This window comes from Lipophrys pholis (genome assembly GCF_963383615.2).
Source record: "Lipophrys pholis genome assembly, chromosome: 7".
Taxonomy (NCBI): Eukaryota; Metazoa; Chordata; class Actinopteri; order Blenniiformes; family Blenniidae; genus Lipophrys; species Lipophrys pholis.
The window spans coordinates 22,749,937-22,771,317 of record NC_137638.1 but is presented as its reverse complement, the minus strand read 5'-3'; the positions used below and the strand labels follow the sequence as shown (position 1 = coordinate 22,771,317).

Here is a 21,381-nt window from a genome sequence, read left to right as displayed (position 1 = left end):
GGTGCAACTGCTAATGCTAACAAAACAATGACAGGGACGTCTTATCATCACACTTTTTAGCGTTATATACAGCTTACCGAAGTGCTCTGTTCGTCGTCTCCATAGATAGAAGGAACTGACCGCTCAATCAGACGAAGTCTTTCGGCAAATCCTTCTTTATACTGGCGGAGGTTGCTGAAGCAGTCGTCCTTAAAGTGATTCGCGCACACAAAAATGATCTTACCCACAGATGTGGGTACATTTCTGTGAAAAATAAAACTCAACCAGCCACTTCGAAAAGGTTCTGATGCTGGGAGACGGTGTAACGAAGCTTGTGGGTTACTACATCCAACAACCAAACATTTCGACTTATCCTCTCGTAACTTCGGTTGGACTACAAAATCGCAGCGAGAAACAAAAATGGCGGATTGCTCGAAATGTCGATGTCCTAATTTGGCAGTTCCGCTGAGAATACTGTGACGTCATTGTTCAAAAAACGTAATAGAGAATAGAAAAATCGAAACCGATCGCAAAATATGACCAAAACAGAATATAAAGATATCAACGGAGCACCTGAAGAGACTACTTTGAACTTTTCTGTACTTCTAAACACTCTAAATATACAACAAAATGCATTTAAGGGCTAAAAAAGTGGATTTAGCATGATATGTCCCCTTTAAAGTCTGGCTCGCAGAAACTGATCTGAGAAATCAATGCCACCCGAGGCCTCAATCATTAAAGTGTACGTACAAAATAGCGGGATAACGACGTCCCTGAGGGTCCCCAAACATCACTCTGGTACATTTTGTTACACACCATCAATGCTTTAAAATCACCTGCCTTCTACAGATAATAATGTGTATTTATGTTGGCATAATTGGGAATGATGTTATGTGATCTATATGTGTACCGGTAAGTTATGTCTTGTAAAGCTTTCAAGACAAATACAAACTTAAGTCACTTACTTGAATTTTTTGTAACATGAAAGTTAATCAAAATTAAATTCCAATAAATGTGTAAAATGGTAATTGCAATGTTTAATTTAACATTGTTACAGAGCACAAATAATAGACATGAACTTAAAAGTACCACAGCAGGGTAACTACTCATTAGATTTGTCTTTTACAAAAACATATTTGTGTTTCTGCAGATAGGGTGTTCCCTGTTTAACAGCCTGTGGGTAAAAGCTATTGAAAGTGCTACTAGAGTAAAATGTCTGTCAAAGGGTTGGTTGAGTGTAGGATTGCGAGTCCTCTTGTAAACTCACTGCTGCAGTGTGGCGGAGTGCTGCTGTTCAGAGCTGTTTGCAGGTGCATTTGGAGTCGACAACCACAAATTAATTCTCGACCTTTGGGAAACACCAAACTGTCCATCTGTACAGCTGCAGTCTGCCTCTTTTCCTGCCTCACCCTCTCTGATGAGGTGATACGCCTGCATTTCCACTCATTTCCCAGTGTGCAGGTGCTGCCCTCTCAACATTGTTTGGAATGTTTTTTTGTCTCAGCAGAAATGAACGTTTTTCTTTTGGTCGCTGTCACATAATCCTCTGTGTTGACTCTCCTTGCTTGAGAACCTGTTGCCTGTGTTTTCACAGTGCACAAGAGTTGACCTTGGCCCCCAATTCTCCTCTCGGGTGACCACGACTAGTGATATGACGTGTCGGCAGCTGTATCCAAACACCATGAACTCCCAAAAAAAGAATGACTTTTAGCACACCCCGATTGGCCCCTATCTGGAGCCCCCAGCCTGCTCTGCAAAATCTTTCTTACTCCTCCTCCTCAGCCAATCGCAGACTCTGTAACGCCCACACACCCACCCCTTCATGTCGCGTGGCCAATGACTTTCACCCCAGGGGCACACCTTTGTCAGTCCTGTTTTTCTGTCTCGTCTGGTTTAGATAGAGGTGTGTGTTCTGCATCTCTGTGTGCTGATAGTGTTTTATCAATGGTGTGCTCTGTGTTGTTCCAGTTAGAAATTAAAGGACTGCAGGAGTTTTGCTCCCTCGTTCAGTTCCCTGTTTTTTTTTTCCTCCCGTTTTCTTTCTTTCTGAGGTGAGTCTTGTCATTTTGATTTCTTTTGTCCACAGTTTGACATATGTGCATTCTGCAAGGAAAGCAGCTACAGAAATGTGGTTTTGATTTAGTGCTGTAATCCTAGATGTTTTGGCTTCATGTGTTTGAGTCCTCAGTATGGCTTAGTCATTATCACTGCTCTTCTTGAAGCAGGGAACATGGTTTGCTCGGTTGTAGACGATGTACAATAGAAGTGAAGAACGTTTCAAAGCACAGTCACAAGCCTGAGGTTCCCACACAGTGTGAATACCATGTGCTTTTACAGCAAATGAGTCAAACCCATGCACTCGACTGCTTGCACAGATGCACGCCATTCACTCTGACCCTGAGTTCTGCTATTTATTTAATTCCCATTCGACTCAGACTTCCCATTTGTTTTGAGATTGCATGTCAGAAGAGATGGTGAGCAAAACGAAAAGGGGAAATGCATTGCTGAGGGTGCAGCTGGACACGAGGGTGTGCTTTAGAGGTCTGTTTCTAATTTAAACTCCGTTCATTGATGCAGAGAGAAGGGTCGGAGCATTTGTATCGGCCACATTTCTGTTGTATTGCCGTGTCTTGTCGCAGCCATGTTGACGCAGTGAGGAAATTAATTCTCGAAGGTTAAACCCAGAGAAGAGCACAAGAGGGTAGAAAAGTTATAACCAGGCATGCTCACAGGATATGAAACTCCAGAGCAGCGTTTGTAGTCGGTCTCTTGCAGCACAATGGCACACTTGCATGCAACACTCGTTCCCCAGTTTGTGGACCACACAGTAAGACCCTGATCCTCACAGAAACGGCATGAGATGGTGAAATGAAGAGTGAAATGTTCTTCACCAGCCAAGTGTGTCACATGATCTCAATCTGCAGATTTACACAGTCTCGAGGCAAACATCTGAAACGAGCAAGCAAGTGAGCTTGATGTGGTTCAAAAAGCAGAAATGTAAATTCACCGACTTGTTCAGTTCGACCTGTAAAAGATGGAAACTCCAGTTAGAACAAACCATTACAGTCGGAACACTATTTAGCCAAATTGCAACTTTAAATCTTTAAATTAAAATGATTGCTGGAGTTTGGATATCAGTGTGCAGAAAGATCTTTGCAGCAAATCTTCAACTACTTATTTCATCTTGGAGCAACGATGTCACCAAAATGAAAAGCTCTTATGTATGTTGGATCCCAGAGGTTGAAGGCTTTGCCTTGGAGCTGCTTCCTAACGCCACAGGTGTCTGTGAACGAGCACATATTTGTGGATGTTTGTGTAGGTGACAACAGGTGGGACAGTCCATCAGGTGAACTTGTCTGATTCTGACTGACAGGCTTCCTACAGGTGTAAAGAAAGACAAACCACACCTGGCGGTAGTGTGTACACAGCCAACCGGTTCCTACTGACAACAAACACTCTGAGGTCTGCTGGTGAACACAAGGACACCAGGAGAAAATGCTGAATCTGAATAATGAATGTAGATTGAAAGGTGTGTCTTGTCTGGAAGGGTGCAGGAGGGGAGCTGGTGTTCAGCCTCACACATCAATGAAAGCAGCAGTAAAAAGTAACAACCTTTCCGCCAGACCAGGTTTAAAGACTTTGCTTGTAAAAAAGACCTACTGGTCTTTGCGGAAGTTTGATAATTAGGTTTTTCTATCCTGAGTATAGCTTTGACAGCATTATCACGAAATGCAATTTTTTCTCTTTGTTTTGATGGACTAAGATTCTTTTATTTATTTTTTTTATAGCCATGCTCTGTCAAAATTGTACTTTTCTGATTCTTCAGATAGGAATTCATACATGTTTAATGAATATATTCCGTTATTTGTCTTGACCTTGCTTATGTTTGTGTTGAGTCGGTACAGTCCCTCTTGACAGACTCATGCTGATTGAAGGAAAGGTTGAACCTCTTGACTGCACTTTGAATGCACTAACCTCTGATATGTCTTCTCTTCCTCATGCAGCAGTACCAGTTCTGAGTTTGTCATGCAGAGGTTCGATAAGGACTCGGAGGTGTACAAGATGATCCAGGAGAATAAAGAGTCCCGCACACCGCCTCGTCAATCCAGCACTTTCAAAATGCTGCAAGAGGTCCTGGAAGCTGATGAGAAAGGTTTGGAAAAACTCTAAAATCAAATGATTTGAAATGAGAGAAATGCATCTTGCATACTATATTTAAAGGTGGAAGAGTTTCACAAAGAAAGATAAACGAGTACTTGGTTGATCATTTTCAGGGTGTTGCTTAATGAAAAATTCAAAATGAGAATTGGTAGAACACTGGTTATAAGGTAGAAACACTACATTTGGGAACAAGACCAAGGTTGTAAATCACTGGCAACTTGTCCATCTTTAATGTCTACCTGTCAAATATGCATGACACAGGACTGACTTATTGACCGTCCCTTGTGCTGGATGGGGGGGGGGGGGGGGGAGTACAGGCCTCCAGTTTCTTCCCGTAAACCTCACTCATGGAAAGCATCTCTTTTACCATTCCCCATCTTTGCTTTGATAAACGGTGGTGAAGATGAAACCAGATCATGATAACATTCTTTCACGACGTGATAATGACCCATGTTTGGGCACCTCGTTCATGAAGCGTGTCCCCTTGGCGATGAGCTGCTGACGACTGGTGGGGAAACACAAACGAGCTCCAATGACCTGTGAAGGCAGAGTGTTGATGTGATGAACAGAGACACACAAGCATGTCAGGACATCTTTATGAGCGGCTCTGTTCATGTGTATCTGTGTGTGTGTGTGTGTCTCCAGAGGCAGCAAGGCTGTTTCCTGGGAAACTTTCACCCAACCCCCCGAAACCCGCCACATCAGTGGGAGGAGTCAGCAAATTCCACACCTGTGAGAGGTGTGGCACCAGCATTGCGTAAGTCTCCCATCACCCGAGTTGTTCAAGATGATATGTGTCCCACAGGAAAGGATGTACATAGATGTGTTGCTGTTCATGATAATGGTCATTATGATGGAAATAACAGTACAAGTAATCATGATGGTAGTAACAATGATGATATTTACAAATACAGTAAAACACAAAGTTTACAAAATGCTTTGGCGGAAAACAAAAAACACTGAAAGGCCGACAGGGCCTGTCAATGTGGGTTTTTCCAGAAGCCTCCAGCTTCCTGGCAGAATGTAAAGACAGGACTGTCATTCTAAATGATTCAGAAGCGTGTCTCTCACTGCGTGAGCTGTGGGATGGATTGGTGATCTGCAGAGTTGAACAGCCTCGAACAAACCTGGTTTGGTTAAAGCAGGCAAAGAAGCTGGAAGCGTGGATGTTGGACCATAACACAGTTCTATCATGCTTTGTTTATTTAGTTTATGTCCGACACTGACTCAAAAGAACCTGCACTGAAGCCCAAAGCTTTTGCATTTCAAATAACAGACACAACTGAGAAAGAGGTGGAAAAGGACTCCATCGCTACACTTAAGATGAGTCCAGGATGGTCTCAGTCAGGGATTTATGATGTTTCTCATATATAAAATAATCCTACTCTACCACAAATGGAAGAATGGAGCCTTATGCTCATGGTGGCATGCAGGACTTCCACACTATGATCAGACAAACCAAAAACTAAAAGTGAACCAAGTTATTTTGTATAATTTATTCAGTCACTACATATTTATTTCTATAGTCATGAAGATAAATCCAGCCAATCGATTCACAATGTGCTTAAGCTTAAAGTCTATTTCTGCTTAATGTTATCCACTTAACCAAGTGCTAATAGAAAAATATTTAATTTATCAAAAACATTTTTTGTGGGTGTGACAATAATAAGCTGTTCTTCATCAAATCACTTAAACTGTCAACATTTTTAGTGAACACCAGTATATCTCATGCACATTTACTTGAAAATGAGCTCATCATGTCGCCCTCTCATCAGACAGAGCAGTGTATTTGTCTGTTGTCTGACGGCGCTCGTCCCTCTCTAGCACACAGGCCGTGCGCATCACAGACGACCATTACCGCCATCCAGAGTGCTACACCTGCACGGATTGTGGCCTGAACCTGCGGATGAGGGGTCACTTTTGGGTTGGAGATGTGATGTACTGTGAGAAGCACGCCAAGGAGCGGTACCACGGTCTGGGCACGTCCCCTCTCGCCACCATCGTGCCTCGCCAATGAGTCCTCCCCTTCACACCCGGCTCACTCTGGACATGAAGGGCTGCTCGTCTCCCTGAAACTCCTCCTCATCCTCCCTCGGGGTCACACGCCTCGGGATGTCGCTGCAGAGGTGGACGCAAGTCAAAACTGCGGCCGAGGATGCGATTTTCTGATCAAAATAAAAAAAAAAAAATACTTTGCAATATTATGATACACTTTCTTGCCTCTCTTGTAACTGTATGAGGATTGAGGCTTTGTTTTTCATATAGCGCACTCTCCACAGTCTCTCTAGGTTATTCTTGGATCTAATGATTCTCAGCCTGCCATGGACTCGAGCCACATCACGTTGTACTTGGGCCAGATTTACATAATTTTAGACACGCTCGACAGGAACGACTCTCCGAGGATCAGGATCATCATTTGAATTTTCTGCCGACACAAAAAGGGACCAAAATCTAGCTTACACTGCATGCCATTTCAAAAGAAATGTACTGTACAGAGGCAGTGCTGTGTGGGTGTGTATGGGTGCATGCTTTCACATGCAGAAGTGTGGTGGCTTCTGTATGCCTCCCCTACGTGTGTGTTTGTGTGTGCGTTTGCATAATTGCGCGTTTGTGTGAGAGAGAGAGCGAGACTGAGTAGAGGAAGTGGGGTCCACGTTGTTATTGAAACAAAGGAGTTTGTGAATTTTGCGCTAGTCAGGCCAAACGCCCTCCAGTTTTTCTGTATTTCTTTTGTAAGCAGAATTTGACTAGAAATTACAAAAAAAGAAAAACAAAATGGCAGGCTTGTCTGGCTGTGGTGTTGCTTTTGAGGGACTAGAGATTCATTCAATATATAACTATTTTTGATGTTTTTGTGATTGAATTGTATTCTATTATATAGATCATTTACAAATGCATAATGTATGCACAGCACATTTAGTGTGAAAAGAAATGACCATACTACTCTTGTCCATTTACAGCAGTACGCCGAGATATACTATGATGTTCACATTTCATGTGGCTCTTAATAAAATCACACAAGCTGAAAGTTTCTTCAGTGACTTTGATTGTTTTTGAAACGCTGCGTGTTCAGAGTCTAAATGTTTTTCTGCGTCATCACTGCTTCTGTACATTTTAGGAGCCATTTCAAGGCACACTACATCGCCACCAGGCAGGATCCGACGGGATGGAGGTAAACGGAACTGATCTTTGTACAACATCACTTAAATTCTACCAACTTATCAGTAGAAGTAGCTTGAATACAGCTCGATGTATTTAATCATATGCAATTGCATTGTCGGTAGACGTAATCTTCACTTTGTGAGACTTCTGTGTTCAAAACATCTCAATCTATTAAGTATAGATCATTTACTCTAAACCAAACAAATGTGTGCATAGATCTATAAAGCAGGATTATTTGTCTGTTCATAAAATAAACTGCACCAAAAATATCAAAAAGGTTGACTGTTAGTTTGTAGTGGAAATGTACTCATGAGTGACTTGTGGTTTTAAAAGTAGTGAAGTACATAACATTATGCAACTAAAAAGAAAACAAGAAATGAATAAAGGTTCAGTGTTACCATAATTTATTCCAGACCAACTTTCACATTATTGATTCATCATACATAGACTGAAATACACCAGTTTTTTGGTTCGTTTTTATTAACCGTATGTCTTAAAAATCAAAAACAGCACCTCAAATTATTCAAATATTTGATAATATTGGCTATTTCTCTTAACATGATTCAAAAAGAAAATACTTTGTTATGGTAATGTTTTTAGTTATTTGTGAAAACTTGCAATTTGGAAGTCAAATGAAATGTTGAAAAGCAAAAAAAGTAATTTTTAATTCATTAACCTTATTAGTATGCAGCTGTTAATCATGTTAATTAGACTCGTGTTGGCCCGGGTTATGATGCTGAATTTAACCTTATTCCTTGTAAAATAAATTGACATAAAACCAGGTTTTGATAAAAGAATTACTGTATCTTGTCAGCATTCACCATAAAGGACTGTCCTACTGGAACAGTTTTGTTTGACCACATATCATAACGTAAGGACTTTGGAACTTGATCACGCACAAAACAAACTGCACCAGTTTATCTTCAACTCGGCCAGGTTGACTCATGTGAGATCACTTCTCATTTAAATCAGACCAGCGTTTCCCTCTCCTGTTTTATTCGTCTCCCTGCTCCCACACAGCTGATTCAAATGAACTCGGTGTCACACGGATGCAAAGCAGGTCAATGACTCGGGTGTGGATCATTTCCAAGACACTGTTCCCTCCAGTAGGAATACAGGTTTGGCAAGCAGGGTGTTTCCCACATCTGTCACAATATGTTCTTGTATTCAGCTCAAGAGTGAGGTGAGTTAACCATATATTATAAAATATGAAGCTGGTAGAGACAAACGGAATCTTCTGTTCCGCGTAAAATCTAGGACGTGGCCCTTTCTGGCTTTTATGCGTCTTCATAATGTTCAACTCTGTTGGAGTCGTGTAATTCTCAGGGTTGACCACCAGATGGCAGCGTTATTATACTTCAAAACTTTCTTTGGTTATAAAGGCCACAAAAATGTCCTCTGCTGCCAGAGGGTTTTGAACGAGCATACACTTTCTTCTTTTTTTTTCCGATTGTCATTTTAATAGTATAGTCAGAGCAAATTGAATTCAGCTATGTCTAATAGTGTTCCACATCCCAAACCAAGTAAAACCAGTAATTTCACAGTTATAATAAATTGGCTCCAGAACCCCAAAGCATGTGGATAAGGGGTCACTGGTTTCCTCGGTATGCATTTTGGGAGAACTCGCACTAAGATTACATTGTCAATTTTTTGAGAATAATTGGAGTTCGAAAGAAAAAGAAATCCCATTAAAGTTAATTAAATTGTGACAATGGATTACTATTTACATGCAGAAATGACATGAATAAGTTATCACAGTAGTAGCTGTCTTTTTCTCTCAAATGTACACAGCACGTCTGTATGAAACCTATTTGTACATCATGCAACGCAATCCTTGAATTTCTCCAAATTTATTCAGCATTAAATTTCAATAATCCCTATATTATAGCCACGTATGTCATTTACACAGTACTGACATCTGTGCTTCGTTCTGAAACAGAAACAAGTTTGAGAAAAACTTCATCCATAATTTCTGAGGGAAAATACCAGCAACTTTACCCAGAAATCTTGTTTTGGGTGCAAATGTTTGTAGTCACTTCTCTTTTCTTCTGTTCTGAGGGTTTGCATTAAGTTAAATAAACAAACTCAAAACCTCTATTAGAGGGTTCATGTCTTGAAGAATGTTGACAATCTTGCCCATAACTACAAGATCCACAAGAATAAATTTGGAAAGGTAAATTGTCAATTCAAACTGCTTTTCATCAACAAACTTGGAGGTTTCGACTCACAGAATCACAGCAAAAAGAATATAAGCTGCAATGACAATTGTTCAATGTTCCAGTGTCCAGTAATTGCCGTTACTGCACAGTTGGGGTCAGTGTGAACCAACAACACAGACCCAAAAACTGAATGATGAACATAGATATCGTTGTAAATCTCTTCATTCGTGAAGTATTTTCTCTCCCCCTACCTGTGTCCTCCTCTTCCTGTGACATATGCCCTCTAACACATGCAACCTGTGCACAACTACCGCCACCAAGTGTCCAAATCATGCAACAACAAATCTAGAACTAAACCTGTCAACAATAAGTATACATTGCTTCTACAAAAACTAAAAAAAGAAAAAGTGTCAGCACAAATTTGGGATAAGAAAAAAAAGAGGTGCTCAATATGAATGTGATGCAATATTGTTAACTACAGTTACAAAGCAGCAGCGAACAGAAAGATCCATATGTGAGATCTACTAGAATGTTCACTGCTCCCAAATCTTAGTGGTCAAAGAAGGTATTTAGTGTTTCACATATGGCACTACGTTATTATTTGATAACCTCATAAAACGGAGAGGCATTGGGGCTTAATGCAGCAATAAACAGTTAATCAAAACCATCATGAGCTGCTGAGAGCTGCAGGGTGACTGTGAGCTGCTGGTCACGCCACTAGATGTCACAGGCTCCTCAGGAACAACACAACCAGGGCCAACCAGAGGTCCTGTTACGTGCTTCCCGGCTGGAAGTTTTCTTTTGTTTTCCCAGAGACACAACCCAGAGCTTTGCCTGAATCTCAGCAGCCAGTTTCTGATTGCTTGAATCCCCCCGGATCTTTTCAGAAGTCTCTCACTCAGACGTTCAGAGAGGTCGGTCGCCAGACATCTCACAAAATTGTGTGTGCAGTTCATCCAGCTCCACTCTTCAAAACTCCACACATTGCCCCCAATTCTACTTTGAGTTTTCCACCTCTCCTTCTCAACGTTCTCCACTTTCCCACCTGGAATGGAGTCCAGATGTGGAGCGGGGAGAAGGAGAGATTGCTCGCTTAGCTTTAAGGAGCGAGGAAGGCTGCGTAGAGGGAAACTGTTGGACCGACATTAAAGTTTGTCTGGATGCCATTAAGTACAATTTGATGTAATGTGCAGTTCGGGACGTGACATTCAAAATGGAAACTGTGCTCTCCAGATGAGAGAGATTTGGGCCTGGTGGAGTCGGAGGGGGGTGTTGTACTTGAAGCCTTATTTAACAGCTTGGATAAACAGCCCTCTGTTTCACTGCTGAACGGGCGCCCATCGACTCCTTGTGCTTTCTTTCAATAATCACTCTGGCTTCCCGAGCCCGCTCCAGTGTACAGTATCATATGCAGGAATAACAAACCTGGGGTCCAGTGTGTGGGTCAGAGCACAGTACACTATTATACTGGCAGGCCGCTTGCATGACTGAGGTGCCTGCACTTTGAATATGATCGTGAATACATGTCAAGCCCAATCGCATAAAATCTCAGTTCAAGAGCTGTCCCGGTTCGCCTTCTCATATTTTAAAATTCTCTCCAGATTTGAGTCGCCGCAGTCTCCATCCTCCCGAGTCTCTCCTATATCAAAAAGTATTTTGGAAGCAGGAATCTGTCACTGCATTATGGGAAGTTTCCAAACGCATGAAAAGGACACATGGAGGAAAAATATTATTCTTTTCAACAAAAGATTTTAGTTTGGGAGTTTATTTTCACCCCCTCAGGTTAAGTCTAAATCAAACTTTGCCTGAGATGCATTAGTCCATATATTTTTTATCCACTGTGAAAATATGAAGCACACATGGCATGCAAAGAGCAACACAGCCGACTTTGAAATGGTAATGTTCAGTCGGTTAGTTTGGCTTAGAAATGTTAAAAAAAAAAAATCCAGATCCAGCGCTTTTCAAACAGCCACTCGTCACCGCAGCCATCAGTGTCTGAAGTGCCTTTTACTGTGTTCAGCTTCTGTTCACCAGCAAAACCTGGCAACCAAGTTATATCATAAACTTGTGTCATCAATTTATAATGTCTGCAGTTGATGATTAATCTCTTTAACTCTTTCCCACAGCGACAATATAGTTTTAACAGGATGAAAATCTTTGCTTCCTCTCTTTCCTGCTAATTGAATGAAAAGTCTTTTGATCTGCAGGAAAGCACAATACCCTTCAGCTGTCGGAGTCCATTCATAACTTTAGGCACACAATGAAATTAGGGCCTTCCTTTCCGTTACAACTTGGAAGGAAGAAAATGCAGCAACATGGGCCACAGTTTAGCAGAATGCACTCCTTATATATATATATATATATATATATATATATATATATATATATATATATATATATATATATATATATATATATATATATATATATATATATATATATATATAAAAAAAATCACTTTAAAACCAAATGACAAGAATATTTGTTCTATTTACAACTGTAAATATAAAAATTGTCCACAAATATGATTAAACTACACTTACTGCTTGTTTAGGTTATATGACAAGTTGGAGCTGTGAGTTTAGCTGGAGTGTGTGTGTGTGTGTGTGTGTGTGTGTGTGTGTGTGTGTGTGTGTGTGTGTGTGTGTGTGTGTGTGTGTGTGTGTGTGTGTTTGTGTGTGTGTGTGTGGGGGGGGGGGGGGGGGGGGGGGGTGTCCAGGTGGGCTGACAGGGCAGGAGAGCCCTCCTCTCCTCTGTACTGTGAGCCGGTTGCGCTAGGACCGCGGGGACCGGAGCGCGGAGCCGCTCGGAACGGGCGCACTTGGGGTTGTAACGGAGTGAGTCTGAGTGTGACAGAAGCAAGCAGGCAAAAACCGCTAGATTTTGGGAATTACACAGGAGCCCGATCAAGAGCAGCTCGCGTCTTCTCCCGACAAAGTGTTTTTGAAATATATTTTTTTTGTCCTCTCCATTTGAGTTTTTCTTCAATATAAAACGTTGGTTGCGCGCGAGAGAGCGGAGCGCACAACGACCTGGCAAGGGGGGGAAGAAAAAACCTGAAGAAAAGTTTTAGGAACAGCGAAACAACTATCCAGAGTTAGAGATTGAACTTTTTTCTTTACTTCCTCGTGTGAATGAGTGTGTGTCTGGATGTGACCCCCAGGAGCGTCTGGATTAACGTTGAGACGGTGAGATAACGGTAATCTGGACACTCCCAAGTCCCCAAAGAGATGTAGCCGAAATCTCCTCAGGTAATTTATACAAACTTTCCAAGGCGGCTCGCTGCGTCCTTACCACGTCTTTTACGAGTTTGGATGGACACACACACTCGCTTCCTTTTGGATTTATTATCCATTTTGACCAACTGGAGTTGGAGTGTCATGACATAACGGGACACTTGGAAAAACCTGAATATCTCTGGAATGACCGGCTGATGTGTGTTCACAAACTCAAACTTGACCCTTGAAAGCACACTCTGTCTCCTCTCTGCCTCTTTACACCCCCTGAGAGCTGGATGGTGGAGGTATGGGATGACTGGAGGCGGGGGTGCAGCTGAGGTGAGATCCGGCCGAAGGACAATGTTTGCGCCCGGCGTTGGCATCCCTCCGCTGCCGGGGCGCCTGGTACTGATGCTGCTGCTGTCGGTGGCCTCCGAGCCGAGGCTGTCCCAGGCCTGCCCCGGGCTGCTTGCCTCCACCAGCGGCTGCAGCTGCACGGACGAGCGGTCCAAAGGCCACAGCGTGCAGTCGGTGGGCAGGAGGGTCATCTGCAGCAAGGAGGACATGACTGAGATCCCTGATGCCAGCCTGCTGCCCAACAGGACCGTCACTCTGTGAGTTTGGATCAGTTTTACTGCCATCCACCGCACCATGAAACAAAAATACATTATTAGAATCGTCACTGCATGGTCTAGTGAAAGTGGTGTGTCTGAGAGTCGAGTGATTTCATGGTGAATATCCAGTTTGGAGCCTTCTGGTATCACCAGTTGACAAGCTGCATTTCGAGACTGTCTTGGTTTTTTTCAGAGTTACATCAGGAGTTGAAGTATTTTAGTTTTCTGATCAGACCCATGCGGCCGTGACCCCGTGACCTCAGTTCTAACTGTATTGCTGTGGGAATAAGTCTTGTTAGGTCAGAAGTTTACATCTTGATCTGGTTTAGCTCTGGAGTGGAGGGCTGAGCGTTGCCTCTCTGTAACGCATTAAGATGATTGGCGTGATGGCAGATCGACTGTAACCATCATCACGGCCCTGCCCCTCTGACACAACTCTGCCACTTTAAATTTGACTCTGCTGCTTTGAAGCCACCCCTGTGCACATGTTCCCACTGACTGGGCCTTACAGAACAAAAATAAAAAATAAACACATTCTGTGCATTTTTTTTATTTATCTTTTTTATTTATTAATTTTTGTTATATCTGGCGCTTTGCTTGACTGGCAGATTGGCTCCTACTTAAAAGACTGCAACACCCTGTCTCATTATTTTCTTCTGGTCAAAAAGGAAAAAGCATCTGGTGAGAGCTGGACATTGTTGATTGTGGGATTAGTTTAGTTGGATCGTTTTAATTACAAAGCAGTTTTTTTTTAGTGGGATGTTTGGATCAAACTTGAAAGTCATGATAGTTTGCCTACCACTCGTATTAGTGACACTTTTTTGCGGCGGTGTTTTTTTTTTTTTTTGTTTCATGAAGAAGCGGCTCTTTCTTTCTTCACAACTGCCATGACTTGTTCCCACAGAGTGTTACCGTCTCTGTACTCTGACCCGGAGAGGGGAAATGCTCACTGCACATGGGCACAGTGAAAGAAACATGCTCAGCTCCTCTGCTGCAGAAAGCATATGAGGTAAAGTGAGGGGATTTGTGCCCTAAGAGAGCAAAAGCCAGCCAGCAGTCCTTTTATAGGGCCTTATGTCTGTTGCTTAATAAAGGCGGGATAAACATCTGGGGAACACATTGCTGAAACCCAAGGCAAAAAAGAAAATGGCTTGGGTGGCAGTGGTTGAGGTGATTGAAGAGAATCTTCTATCCCCGCACCTACTAATTTGGGTTGAGTTGTTTTTCTGCACATGTTTTGCATTCTGCGACACTTTTATGAGGCTTTGTAACCAGCAGCAAACAATTCCGCTCGCCAGCCGCCATTTTCTCCACCTTCCTCCTCCAGGAACTCCGATGTCTGGAGCGTTTGTTTTCCTGACGTTCCGGTGAGTTCACGAAGCGCCTGCGTTCCCATCGTCGCACATGACATTAGCTCCAGATGTGGAATGTGAGAAGTTGTGTTGATATTCATGTTATTCCTGACATTCCTCCGCCCGCTCGGAGACTGCGGTGGACAGTATTCCAGGTGCAGCGAGAGGGGGGGTTCCTGGTGCTCCACGCCGCCTCGGTTCCTCACGATGATCGGAGGGCCCGAGAGCATGCCCCTCTTATCTGGGGCAGGCAGGAGGAATGCTTTCCTCCATGCTGAGCAGGCGAAGGCTGGAGGACACCGGGCCCAGGGCTTCCGGGGCCGGCTGCTACGTGTAATGCACAACAGCTGGCCCCTGTGAACATTCCAGCTGAGGCCCCTCAGCCTCATGGGAAATCCCAACGGGGATTTGTTTATTAAAACTATTAGCCGGCTGTTTGTTGTTCCTGCCAGCCGCAAAGGAGAAAACAGTCCCCCCCCCTAATAATATCACCTCCTCCCCGGGCGGATGAGTGCCCGCTCTGTGCTATGCATCAGGTCGCACACTGAATCATTTCCATAAACTCTTACCTTTCGCTACTTTTCAGCTCCATCCATCTGTCCCACTTTCCCTCTTTTTCTTTATCTCCAGCTCCCCATTGTGCTCCCCATTCCCACCCCCTCCACCATGAGTTCATCCACATGCAGTAACTCTCAACCTAAATATTTAGTCGTCTTGGTAGGAAACTGCCATGTCCAAACTCCTTCCAGATGTGAGCCTGCGCAGGCTTGTGCTCAGGCCTAATTATACACGGCTGCAAAGGAGCTGGATCGCTACGAGGGGAAGAGCGGTGGAAGGGTAGAGCGAGGGGAAGAATAGATAAGCGTGAAAGTGAAAAGGAGAATGTTGGAATAAGTAACGGAAGTCAAGAAGAGGCAGAAACGAAGGAGAACATTGAGCATACGGGGGGGGGGGGGGGGGGGGGGGGGGGGGAGTGGGAAGAGTGAACTGAGAGGGGGGAACAAAGAGCAAGAGAGAGCGGAGCAAGAAAAAGAGGATGGAGGACGGAGAGGGGAAGCTTGGCAGGCGGTTCAGAGGGATGTGCCCCCGGAGACTAAAAACTCCCCAGCCCCTGACTAACAGATCTTCGACACTGGGGTGAGGAGGAGGAGGAGGAGGAGGAGGAGGAGGAGGAGGAGGAGGAGGCAGGGCTCCGTGGTGCACCAACATACCCTCACTTCTAAAGTGTTGCTCTTTGTCTTTATTATTAGACATGAACGTGTGAAGAAAGTATCATTGGAAAATAAAGAAAAATCCTCACCTAGAAGTTGATATATACTTTCAGGCAGCCGGCCAGAGAAGCAGAGAAATGAGACCTTCCTCGCTGCAGCGTTTGTTTGTATGTTTTCCTGGGTAGCAGGCGAATGAGAGCCGACAGTGGCAGTTTATGTGTGAATATGCTGGTTGATTCATAGCTTGTGGTTATTACCCAAGTCAGAACTGTACTCCTCCCTTGGCCTGTTTCCTTGTCGTGGTAGTCACTGATGGACGGCCTCCACTCAGTTGGTCCCAACCTGAATGGGCACAGATGCCGTGGATGGGTTGGTGGGGGGGGGTCATCCTTGGCCTGATACCCCCCCCTCACCAAGGACAGCTGCAACTTCTCCCTGCATGTTTGAGCTCAAGCCCAGTATGTCGCTGTTGTTGGACGGCAGGCAGAAGTTTGAGATAAAAATATTTCAGTAATGGCAACAGTATTTTTATCAGCCAGGATCACGGTTGTGAATAAATTCAGTTTATGGCCGCGGGTCAAGTTGGTCCTGAACTACAGTTGGATTTTTACTCATTTCTTTCAAACATTGAAACTTTGGTGCTGAAGCCAATCCCTGCAAACTATGGGTGAAGGCAGGACACACCTGGACAGGCCGTCAGTCCATCACAGGGCAAACACACTCACATGCACACTCACACACACTTTTTAGAATTCTTTTTGAGTACCCAGAGGAAGTCCATGCCCGCATGGGGAGAACATGCAAACTCAAAATAGAATTTCTTCTTTCCGTCAGTTCATGTTTCTTTTTCTGTAATGAACTGCCTCTGTCCAAATTGGTCATTCACACCACAGCTATGTATTTACCTCCGACAGCCTGACTAAAGCAACCGAATCACTGGATTATTTAGACATATTGTCAATGACAAATTGCAAATTTAGTCTGATTGAGCTTTTCCGTGTGAACGTTTGACCCAGTTGACTGCTGTGCAGCCTGTTATCATTTTCAGTCGGTAATTATTACTCCGACTCTGTTTTCTAACAGCCCGCTCACCTCAAAAGTGTCATCGATTGGCCACCGTAGGAATCTGGATGCCTTTAATCACTATTTTATCTTCTGAGTCACGTCGTCGGTTTCTCAGTTGCGGTCGGCCTGTGGAGGGATACGGACGGGCCAGCAAATGTGTCGGCGGTTTACTGTGAGTCAGTGTGTGTTGAGACGGGAGTGTGTCGACAGAAAAACAAAACAAAACAAAAAAAACGTCGCAAACAGTCGTCTTATCAGCGGGGAGAATTCCAATAGTGGAGCGAAGCCGGACCCCCGGCATTCCTGCAGCGATAGGGTTTATTTGTGTGGGGAAAGGTGTTGAGAGGAGGGGGAGCAGCTCTCCTCCACACATGTTAGGTGGGGCAGTGGTCAGCAATAAATCAAAAAAGCAAACAAAGGCCTGACACGGGATACTCTGAGCTTTATCCTGCAGCTGCAGCACCTGCTAATGCCACACAAGCCTGGGATTTTATCGTTCTCCTGCAGGTCAAGGTCACGTGAGCATTACGTGACGTCTCCGCTCACCTACTGTGCTGCGCCGAAGCTCCGGATGATTAATGTGGATTTCACTTATCGCCTTGTTGTGTTTGTTGATTAAAGGCCTGCGATGTTTCAAAACTTGACAAAAACAGTGATGTGTGGTCACAGTAATCCCCCCCCCCCCAAAGTGATGTTATTTTAGTTTTTCCTTTCTCGCCGCTCTCTTCTTATCTTACTCCAAAAAATGGCTGACTTCGGCTTTCCTCTGCCAGCGCCGACTTCCCTCTCCCTGCGACTGACCACAGCGGCCCTCGCAGTTCCTGCTCTGGGTCGAGATAGTGGGCGTCTGTAGTGGAAATGCCTGTGGCTTATGTGCGTGTGTGTGTTTGAGTGTTTATAATGTGCTTATTCTTGAGAAATAATCCGCTGCAAAAGCAAATTTATCTACTCAATTTCAAGAACTCACTGATGTAATGTGATACTGCAAAGCTGCTTTTTTTTTCTCGAGCAAAGTTGGTTCATTGAAAGTATTTCCTTTAACTCGTATGCAATGTTGTGCATTAGTTATGGAATTAAAGGTAATTGATGTTGGTTACTTTTGATAAAAGTAGAAGCGTTTATACATTAGTCACAGAAACGTCAGCTGTTCGAGTGACTCAGCTGAATTAGTCTCTGACAAAGAGGATCTTTTGCTTATTGAGACTCAGGAATACTTCACACATATTGCATGTTAACTGCATGTTAATGTATTGGTTATGTTTGGTTATGTTTTGTTAACAGGGGTTTATTAGACTAGCTTTGGTTACACTGACAGTAGGTTCTTCAAGCAGGACAGAGAGATAGCAACTTTTTTCATTTTCAACAAAAGTTAAGTGTTCCCACTGTGTTACTGCTCAAAGTGGTTCATGATTATGGATAATGATAATGTTTTCTGAAATGCTGCCTGTGTCAGGCGAATTTAGACTCGGCCTTCTGTGTGACAGAGTAGTTCAGAGTTATAAAATATAACTGAATAGAACCCTGCACATGTTTCATCTCGCACCAACTGGTCATTTTACTTCCAAGTGTTATTAGTGTCATATCGGATATTGGTACTCATGGCTGTTGGGACCCATAGACGATAGAAAGTAACACTCTTCTTTTAGTTTACAAGTCTATTTAGATTGTTTTCAACTATTTTACATGATACGTAAACACAAAATACCATACCGGGTAATGTAACGTTATCTGCGTTATTACAAATGAGAAAACTTTTGAAGACGATAAATGCTTTGGGTTTTGGTTCCACGTTTGTTTGCTGCAGGATGCAATTTAACACAAGTAACACAAAATCTGCTGCTATTCGGTGCCATTTCATCGTCACTGATTTGTATAGTTGAGTATGCTATTATATACCACAAGATATTTGAAATCTGTCACAATGTTAATATCCATTCCCCTTCTGTTCTGTGAATATGATCTGGCCCACAGCTCCCGTCGGACGGCCAGACGGGGTTGTGAAATATGGCAATAAACTTTTATTAAAGTCTTTGTTGATCGACTAAACCACAGGTTATATATACACTATAAATTTGTGTTTCTTCAGCTGAAATCGAATCATTCTTGGAAAAGCATGTTGGTCTCCCGTATAGTTGTTGTAACGCAGGCCTTCGGATTGTTTGATAAATCGTGGTTAATTCTGGTGTTGAAACTGGATGACATGCGGTAATTAGGAGTGATCGTGATTCAAGAAACACACTGAGGCCCACTCTACCAGGCATAAATGCAAGCTTTCTCACAAATAAAGGCCGTGAGTATCTGGGGCAGAAAGATTTCGTCCAACTCTTTGTAAAAGCAGGCTGATTTCCCAGCAGTCTTTGGTGAGAAGCAGAAAACAGAGGCGGGTTATGAGACCGAACAATGAGACAATGTTAGCCAGGCATACACCACATTCCACTCACTGTCTCAAACGGCTAAATTCGCTAAATTGCCTCATTAAAAGTGTAAAAACACTTTAGACGGCGATTAAACTGACTATTGTGTTCCTGCTCTGCAGCCACAAACTTTCCAATTTGGTTAGTCTTGACGAGTCTTTGACTGTAAATATTGTGATAATTTATTGCAGCTTAATAGCGAGGCGTTTCTACTTCAGCTTGTGTTCTCCGGTTGTTAATATTTGTCACAACTTCTTGTTTATATTCTTGAAAGTTCACTGCTTGTCCAGCTTTGATAAATTGTGTATAGAAACGCGCTTCATGGACAGTTCCTGTTAGCAAACCTCAATGGATTGTCTAATGGGACCGTGTGTGTGTGTGTGTGTGTGTGTGTGTGTGTATGTGTACACACATATGCGGGAAGGGCGTGCATGGCCACAGCTCTGAAAATAGCTTTCAGTCCTCCCCTCTCTAATTAGAGACATTTCAAAAACCCAAATTTTAATTTTAGACTAGTAGCATTTTAGACCACTTATGCACGCACACACACACACACACACACACACACACACACACACACACACACACACACTTTCCATATAAATAAATCTGATAGGTCACACACTTGTGCATCTAAATCTGCTCACACACACACACACACACACACACACACACAGAAACCACAAAACCTGACTCTCTGGTCCAGCCTGCTAACCCAAGCACAATGCAGTATACTCTATAATAAGCAGTTGCACGTATCAGAAGCAGGAGCACACTCCCCACATCGGGCCTGCAGGCACTTCAGCGTGATAATAAAACGAAGCGATGCATTGCACGCTTTGCCAGCTGTAAATCAGCAAACTCGTATCGTTTTTTTTTTTCACATACTGTGTACGACAAGAATCTTTTCCACTCCTTAATGTGGCGTCTCGGCCCTCCTCTCTCCGTTTGATGACTGAATTACCCGATCAGTGTCTGCATAATGATTTCTCAAAAAAACATTATGCATGCAATTACATGGATGCTCCTTTCCATGACAGACAGTTAATGGGGCCTGGAGATTGGCAGCGTTCCCCAGTGGCTGCTACGAGCCCTCTGGTGGATCGGGCACAATGGGCACATTCACATCTTGACATGCATTTGCTGCTAAAGTGCCTGTTGTGCTCAAGGGCATTTAGTCTCCCTGTTGCATTCAGTGCCGTGACTCTGTGAGGATGGGCTCAGGGTGCAGGGGTCTCTTGGGACCGCTGGCTAAGGTGGCTCTCTGTCTTTTTTACTACGAAAGGGTTAAGCTATTTGGATAGACCCATGCACTGAATAGTCGGCACAGTCTGGAGGCCTCTTAGAAAGTACTTATTGTAACAAAGATGACATGACCACCTCCCAGTCTGAGAGATCTCTCTGGCTGTGCTCTCTTTCATTACCCCCCCCCCCCCCCCCCACCCCCCCCCCCCCCCCCCCCACCCCACCCCCGCCCTCCGCCCCCCTGCGCTCCTCTTCATGTCTCTGCAAAAGTGTCCATTAGCACAAAAAAAGGAGACCGTTAGATATGAGCTGCAATCCAATGAATCGGGATGTTGCGTGACACAAACACCAACTGTCAACAGTCATGGAAACGGTCCACAATCAGCATCATTGAGTTGGATAATTACACCATGAATCCAATCAAAATGTCCAGAATATTTTCTACTCCACCCAGCACAGTAGCAGATCCATAGTTTGCACTCCAAACACCATCAAACCAGCTGCACCATGGTCATTATACTGGGGTTGGTTGACAACATAAAATCTTTACAGTTTTTGTTTTCTTTTCCACAGCCTGCTTATACACAATTCCTGAAATTACAATTTACTTTCCCCAAAGTCTAAACACGAAAAAGCCACACTTATCCAAGCCAAACCTCAAACATCAGAGACAAAATTAAACACGTTATTCAAAACATGTTATCTTCCATCGACTTGCAGCTACTGATTATTCTAGCCTTTGAATGACACACAGAAGCTGCCAAATACCAAAATACCGCTGGATTATGTATAAAAAGTACA

General features: G+C 43.4%; 2 protein-coding genes across 3 annotated transcripts in view; both read left to right on the top strand.

Moving 5' to 3' along the window:
- pdlim2 (PDZ and LIM domain 2 (mystique)) overlaps positions 1-7,564 on the top strand; it is a 36,574-nt gene extending 29,010 nt beyond the window's left edge. Inside the window, exons 8-10 of one of the 2 annotated variants that reach the window (XM_080467965.1) lie at positions 3,984-4,132; positions 4,786-4,897; positions 5,965-7,564. In XM_080467965.1, the coding sequence (XP_080324091.1) occupies positions 3,984-4,132; positions 4,786-4,897; positions 5,965-6,157 (454 nt within the window). In that variant the 3' untranslated portion in view covers positions 6,158-7,564. The remainder of the gene's footprint in view (positions 1-3,983; positions 4,133-4,785; positions 4,898-5,964) is intronic. The other variant, XM_080467966.1, reaches the window with a different exon arrangement.
- Positions 7,565-12,300: 4,736 nt separating this feature from the next.
- The window catches only part of adgra2 (adhesion G protein-coupled receptor A2), a 39,820-nt gene continuing 30,739 nt past the window's right edge, over positions 12,301-21,381 (top strand). Inside the window, exon 1 of the mRNA XM_080467342.1 lies at positions 12,301-13,293. Coding sequence (XP_080323468.1) covers positions 12,992-13,293 — 302 coding nt within the window. The 5' untranslated portion in view covers positions 12,301-12,991. The remainder of the gene's footprint in view (positions 13,294-21,381) is intronic.